This window comes from Aspergillus ibericus (assembly GCF_003184845.1).
Source record: "Aspergillus ibericus CBS 121593 unplaced genomic scaffold BO80scaffold_106, whole genome shotgun sequence".
NCBI classification, from domain to species: Eukaryota; Fungi; Ascomycota; class Eurotiomycetes; order Eurotiales; family Aspergillaceae; genus Aspergillus; species Aspergillus ibericus.
In genome coordinates, this window is record NW_020292204.1 from 4,805 (window position 1) to 12,192 (window position 7,388).

At 50.5% G+C, this 7,388-nt stretch overlaps 3 protein-coding genes across 3 annotated transcripts; all 3 read left to right on the plus strand.

The window, feature by feature from the left end:
* Positions 1-2,625: 2,625 nt before the first annotated feature.
* On the plus strand, positions 2,626-3,989 carry BO80DRAFT_370322 (uncharacterized protein; the record flags this gene model as incomplete). The annotated part of the gene is made up of 2 exons (XM_025716442.1): positions 2,626-2,664; positions 2,718-3,989. 2 exons carry the CDS (start codon positions 2,626-2,628, stop codon positions 3,987-3,989), a joined length of 1,311 nt encoding a protein of 436 aa, XP_025569114.1.
* A 765-nt stretch (positions 3,990-4,754) lies between these two features.
* Positions 4,755-6,465, plus strand: BO80DRAFT_18307 (uncharacterized protein). Its single transcript, XM_025714041.1, has 4 exons — positions 4,755-4,852; positions 4,900-5,099; positions 5,145-5,529; positions 5,575-6,465. The coding sequence occupies exons 1-4, from the start codon at positions 4,842-4,844 to the stop codon at positions 6,428-6,430; spliced, it is 1,452 nt and encodes a 483-aa protein (XP_025569115.1). The 5' UTR covers positions 4,755-4,841; the 3' UTR covers positions 6,431-6,465.
* A 752-nt stretch (positions 6,466-7,217) lies between these two features.
* On the plus strand, positions 7,218-7,388 carry BO80DRAFT_319770 (uncharacterized protein; the record flags this gene model as incomplete). The annotated part of the gene is made up of 1 exon (XM_025715115.1): positions 7,218-7,388. A coding segment is annotated over one exon (171 nt), but the record flags the coding sequence as incomplete, so codon positions are not given.

Genomic DNA, 7,388 nt, shown 5'->3' on the forward strand with positions numbered 1-7,388 from the left:
GAGCTTAGAAACTGGAATCCAGATTCCGACATGATAGAGCTATGAATGGAGGTTAAATAGCAGAGATGGGATACAATATCAGCGGATTTGTATCCACCAATTACTGCCAACGAATTGCGGTTAGTTCTTCACGGGGAGATTCAAAATATTTTAAACTAATCAGAAGCTCGCTAGCCTTTGCATTTGCATAACGCTATGGGGAAAACCTGTGTTCAGGGGAAAACCCACAGCAAGGCAGGCCAAACAAGGACAAAGGATCACCGTTGACAGCAGCAAAATTAATAATCCTCAGACCCTTCCTGTTTTGGAAGCAAGTTGACTCATTTAGTATCTTCATCGCTCTCTTGGGTCGGAGTGGATTCTCTAAGAGCCCTGCTTCGCTTGCGTCTGACACAAAACGACTCAGACTCCGCAATTGGATCCATATCTCTTCCAGGTGTCTTCGTGCACTCCATTGCCCAGATTCTCCATTTGCAACTGGGACGCCGTCAGCATGATAAGCGATAAAGACATGTGTCAAACGTACCCTTGTTTAATCTCCTCGTAAACACTGCGGGCAGGTCCGGTCTCGCTTTGTTCGTGGATATTGATGTTGCTGAAAATCTGGTGCGGATTGTAACTGCCAGGGGATGGATCTGATTCATCTGTATAGTGGGTGAGCCAGAAGTTGACACACTCAGGCTCACCCCTGATTCCATTAGCTAAATCATGATCAATGGTATAGTATAGACTGGCCAGCTTACTCCGCAACATCGTCCCATCTGATGTGCCAGTCACCTTCCTCCAGGTAAATGGTATCACCTTCTCTTGGACTAGTAATCCTCATCTTGGAAGCGGGGTTGACGGATGGTAGTACTCAGACTCGTAAAGCTGACAATAGGATAACGATCACAGTTGGGGTTCTTGCCTAGATTTATAGAAGGAACGGGGTGATCTCGATGCTGTACACTGTTGTTGCCGTAGCACAAGTGAATCCCCACACGTCTGAGCACAGCGAAAGTAACTACAAAATCAACGAAACAACTGACTATAGATCTGGTTACAACCACGCTTGTAGGCTATCTGAATTATACCCATGTCATATAATGTCGTATGTCGCACACTCAATATATCCTCTAAACGGAACCCAATAAAAATCGGGGGTGCGATACACAGAATACCTCGGGAATAAATTTATGTAGCACTGGTGACTAGTGACACATTTCTCTGACACTTTACAACGACATCACCCTTCTGTAGAGGTGAAAGGGCTACTAGAGAGATTGCATCGAGTACAATGATTCCTGTTCCCTCCATGAGATACATATTTTTCTTACTATAAGCTTCTATCCCGCTATCTCGAGGTACATTGTACACTTCAAATAATTGCTAAATACCTGAACTCGACTGTGGCCCAGGCAACAGCCATGCTGCTCAAGTCATCGGCGTACCAACAGAGTCAGCATTGCCTGATCAATATCATACTCGATCTTATTGGCGATGGCTGGTTCCATCGGGCGCCCAACAGAGATGAATAAGATGATTAAGCTGTTCAGAACGCAGCTCGAAATACCTGTTTTTATTTCCAGAAAGTGGAAGCAGTTATTGACCCCTCTACCTTAGCCACCTTGAACAAACCCAGTTCCAGTAGTCAGGTGCCTGTCCCAAATGATTGGACCACTGGGTGTGCTGATTTGAGGGAATGTGTGCTCTATCGATGAGATGCTATATTTCCTCCAAGCAAAGAATGTGTGAACTTCTGAAATATGATTCCAGACATTCGTTGGTCGCTCCCTGTTTGGTTGGTTTGCTGCAATGGTGGCCATCCTGGGATTCGGACCGGGTAGCCTTCACTTTCCATCTGCCAACAAACAGGCTCACCGTCATGAGCCCCTCGCGTTCTCAAGGTATCGGTCAATCAAGACTATTCTCTCATTAGAACCTTCAAAATCTCAGCGATACCTTCTAATTGACCATTAGTCTCTAGATCCTCGACTCCACCGTCAGGTGGTTTCTCGAACGCAAGCCGCAATAGCCGTCCAGCCTACCTGTGCAACGCGATCATGATGCCCAACGAACCAATCCTCCAAGAGTCCAACACTATATCTCAGTGGAGCGTCCAAGATGTGCAATTGCCTTCAACGGCCATGCAGAGATGCAGGCGGGCTTGGATTATCTGACAAGAAGGGATACTCACATGGAGCTAGTAAGGTATCCATGCAGATACTGTTTTTGGCCATCCAGTACCGGCCGTACTACGGGCCCTGATCCATGGAACAGGGCTGATTAGCGCAGGTGCAGGGTGTATTTATAGGATTACAGACTCCCTGCCGACATCCGTCACATTGCCCGAAGTTGGTCGAATCCCTCCAAAGGCAACTCGAAAGCTACAATCCCTTCGTACGGAGGGTGACCTCTCCTGTGCCATGTCTCCCAATACGCAGGAGATTCCTGAGCCGGTGGTGTACCCATGCCGGGTCCGACATACTAGAGTGTACCCAGTTGTTCATTCCTTCTCATATTCATATCTATGGATAGTGTTGCCGGTTCGCTGGCAGGGTAACGATCTCGAAAGGACCAATCTTCCCTACGTTGGCTCCGGGTGGTTCACGGTTGATGCGGGAGATTATTTGGAAAGAGGCAATCATGCAGGGCTGCATGGCAAGCTTCGTCAGTATCTGCACAGTCAGGTAACGTTAACCATCCCATGATATCTTCTATCCGCTGACAGACTCGAGCATCTCCATGACGAGGACTATCCCTACGTCTACCTCCTCACTGCACCGAAAGTACTGGGCCATGTCTTCAACCCCGTTTCATTCTGGTACCTATATTCGGCTAGCCGAACACTAGCGGCAGTGATCTTGGAGGTGAACAACAACTTTGGCGAGCGACACATGTACCTGCTGAGAGCATCTCTTGGAATGTCAGATGGAGCTAGTAACGCCGATCCTGTCGATCCGCCAGGTTCCAGATCGAATCACTTCACCAGCTTCTGGCCGAAAGATTTCCATGTCTCGCCGTTCAATCCCCGAGAGGGCATGGCCTATACCCTGACAACCGCCGACCCCTTACTGGCGGGTGCTGAAGGAAACAAACAGTCGATCGACAGCCGGATCGTACTAGTTGCCTCCGATCGCCGCGTCCAACTCATCGCCACTATCCGCGCCACAGGACCGGCGATCCGCCTGGCAACTCTCTCCACTTCCCAGAGATGTCAGCTGATCTTATCGTGGGGATGGGTGGGAGCTTTGACGGAGCCACGCATCTATTTCCAGGCTGCAAAGCTGCACCTGCAGCGACGATTGAGGGTTTGGTCCCTTCCGGCACCGTTGGAGAAAACAATAAGTCGACGCGCCAGTCAAATAGAGCGGTCGCTGGAACCATTCTTTCGGGGATACCTGCGATATCTAGTGGCAAACGCCTCTGGACCACTTACTGTGCGATACTACGCTGCAGGTTTATGTCTCAACGATACGATCGAAATCATGCAGTCGCCTTTGGCTCGGAGACTTTCCAGCGAATCACTAGACCCTATCTTCGAGCTTCGCGTTCTACGGCCCGACTTCTACACCTCCTTCGCGGAGAGTCGCGCCTTCACCGCCGAAGCCGCCTTCGCGCTATTGGCAGGAAGTGGCGTACTGCGGGTGTCGGACATGGATGTGCTGCGTGATCTTGTCTGTGCAACGCCAGTTTCTTTGTCGGAAACCATCACACTCTCTCTTCCAGCCGATCTTGTTTTCCGGGTTATCAATAGTATCCGAAAGGGGCGGGCCGCATCAAGCACCGGGCTCCGTTCTTTTTCTGCCCTGGACTGCTACGTGCTGGCATGTTGCAGCCAAGCGGAGCAGAGGGCGTACCGGAAGCATATGCTGCAGCTGGTCCTCAGCCGCTACCTTGCTTTGGGGAGCGTAAACCTTCTTCAGGCCGAAGTCGTGGTTGCTCACCTGGTTCTTGTGTGGGTCTTGCTGCAGTTCTTCGGTCTTGCTCGGCTTCTCCTTGGTGAATAATGATTGAATGAAGTCGATAGTGGGTTGATTGTGATTCCACTTGATCTTCGTATGTTCATAGATGATCATGCATCTCTTAGCCAAGTGCTCAGATCGGAAACAGTCGATCATTCCTTATCGTATTCCGCGACAGGCGCCTCCCGGCCAGTTACAGGCGGAAGGAGCACGGATACAACATCCGACGCCCGCTCATCGTGACATTCCACATTTGGTCAATGGCTTCGCTTGATTGAACGGCGAGGCCGTCGTTGCGAAAAGTCATATGCACCTTGCATCACAGAGCCCGCTTGTTGTCCAATTATATGCTCTCTGTGACGAGCTGCAGACTATGAGTTTGACAAACTTACAGCCATTGCCAACCTACGCCTGCATGAACCATTCAAAAACTATCGTTGTACAGGAGAAAACCGGGAACGTGAAAACCCCGATCATCCCCATTGGTTTTTCTTGCAGCGTGGTATCCTAATTGGATGGTGCAGCCACCAAACTTGGAGATGGCCTGGCTTAGCCGCCCATCACAACATACTCCATCAGCTGGGTGCCAGTCACACGAAACACAGCTTCGGTGTCACGGCATCTCACTTGGCCCAGGCGAAGCTGTCTTGACAGATGGAAGATTTATGTGGTGCTTGGACACACTTGCAGGGCAAGGCACGAACGTAACACTACCGATTTGATTGTACTACATGCAGTGGCAAAACATGGCATGTTGATACCTTGGGCTGCATCGACCAGCTGTCATACAGTGAGAATCCAAAAGGAGCAATACCTGGGACTACATATAGTCTGTGACTTGCAGGTAGTCAAGTCCGTATTCATCCCCTAGAAACAGATCTGCTCTGATCATACACCATGCAAGACAGGTATGCCAAAGCTTTACTCTTCAGGCGACATGAATAACCGTCTCTAGCAAGAGGATCGCCATCATCGGCAGTGGTGCAGCGGGTATGGCCGCCCTCTGGGCGCTGCACAAGCACTCGCCTCACCAAGTCCATCTCTACGAGGCGGCTTCTCGTCTGGGGGGGCACATCAACACTGTACAATTCAAGAGAGGGAGCGATGCCGTCAACGTCGACACCGGATTTATTGTGTTGAACAATTCTACCTATCGTTCGTTTACCTTTGCCTTTGCTTAGACTCGTCTAACTTGCACAGCCAACTTTCTCAACTTTCTTAACACCATCAATGTCCCAACCATCCCTTCAGAAATGTCGTTTAGTGTGTCGCGGTTCTCTGAGTCCGGACCCTTTGAATGGGCCGGGTCCTCCTTGAGGAATCTCTTCGCCCAGGGCAAGAACCTCTTCTCTCCTGATATGTGGCGGATGGTGTTTGATATGGTGCGATTCAACCACTTTGCACCAGACCTTCTCCGCCTGCCTGACGAGGACAATACCATCTCCATTGGTGAGTATCTCGAGAGAGAGGGGTACTCGGCTTTCTTCCGGGACAACTACCTGATTCCTTTGACGGCGTCGACGTGGAGCACAAGTCCGGAGAAGTGCGACTTGCAATTTCCGGCTGTGACCCTAATAAGATTCCTGTATGTATGCCTCCTCCTTTCGAGCTTCTCAGACTAACAGTGAAGGTATAACCACAACCTTCTAAACACTCTCGGGCGCGGACTAGAATGGCTCTCGGTGGCCAACGGCGCCAAAAGCTACGTTGAGGTGGTAATGGCTGATTTTCCCGCCGAGCGAGTATTTCTCAATGAGCCTGTGGTGTCCGTCACCAATGACTCTGTGTCTGGTCTGGTTCATATCACCACCGCAAAGGGCAAAACAGTCACCTACGACCATGTTATCATTGCCACACCGGCACCTCAGGCATTATCCATGATCTCTGCCTCCGCAACTCCAGCTGAGAAATCCATCCTCTCCGCTTTTGAAACAACCACCAATACCGCAGTCCTCCACTCTGACGAGACTCTCCTCCCCCAAAACAGAAGGGTCTGGTCTACATGGAACTACCTCAGCAACGGCTCCGCAGACCAGGTATGCGTTACCTACAACATGAACCGCGCCCAGGGTGCCTCACACTCCAAGTACGGATCGGTCTTGGTGACGATGAATCCGATGTTCATGCCTGATGAGCGGACGATCCAGGGGGTTTACCAATATGAGCACCCACTGTTTACCCCTGCTGCGGTCAAGGCGCAGACATTGCTGCCACAGATCCAGGGTACACGGGGTATTAGCTATGTAGGCGCGTGGACGATGTACGGGTTTCACGAGGATGCCTTTACAAGTGCGTTTGGGGTTGTCAAGGAGTTGGGCGCGAAGATTCCCTTCCAAGTTGCTGAAAGTCGGTTAAAGGGTGGGAATGTGTTGGAGGTGACGTGGTTGGAGTATGTATTCAAGTTGATGTTGCAGGGCGTGCAGTATCTTATTGTGCTCCTGATGGGAAGTACACTGAGGGAAGGAGTGAAGCAGAAGGCGCGGTAGAGTGTCTGTCTAGCTAGACTCTACCGACCGTATATAATCTCATCCACATTCGTCTCCGGTGGTTTTAACACTACACAGCGTCTAGATATTGCTCTTTACCTTTGCAGGACAATCTCAACCAGCGTATCCGGGAAAGAATGCTAGAAGACCAACATGGTAGATATATTCCAACAAGATGTTGGAAAGGAAATCATTTGATAATTGCAAATTTTACGTTACGCCCGCCGATCGGGTGGGCTCGGCTGAGTATTTCGTCTCGGATACAGATAAGTTATTATGTCGGGCATGAACAAAGAAATGAACAATATTGTCCACTGTTCAAATCCAGCAGGGTATACTCCTCTCCCTCTCACTTTGTCACTCAGTCTCCCTGCTTCCTATTTCCCCTCTTCTCCTTCCATTCCCCTTTCCAGGTTTATCCTCTTGCCTGAACAGCTTCCCATTACCATATCCCTCCATCTTCTACCCATCACATCACCATGTCCCCAACACCATCGGCGCCAACAGAGACATCGGCCTAGGGCTCGTAAATCCCCCCTCTAGCGGCCCTCCACTACCATCATCGCCTCCGTCCGCAACGAGGAGACTGCCACCTCACTCAACTCCAAAATCTCCACCATCACCCCAGACACCAACAGCAGCCTACACATCATCCACCTCGACTTCATCACCGCTATTCCCCCTCCAAGATACAGAAAATTCTCCTCCGCACCACCACCACCTATAGCCTCCGTTCCGCCTTCGAAACCAACACCATCGGTCCCCTCCTCGTCTTCCAGACCTTCTGGCCGCGGGGAAATGGTTGATTCACGAGATTAATCTCCACCATGAGGCAGATGGGTTGGTGGCGGCGGCGTTGCATCCGGGTTGGGTAAAGACTGGGGCGGGGGGCGTTGTTGTGAGGGAGTGGGTGTATCTTCCTGGGGCGCCGGAAACGATGAACAATAGTGTAGGGGGG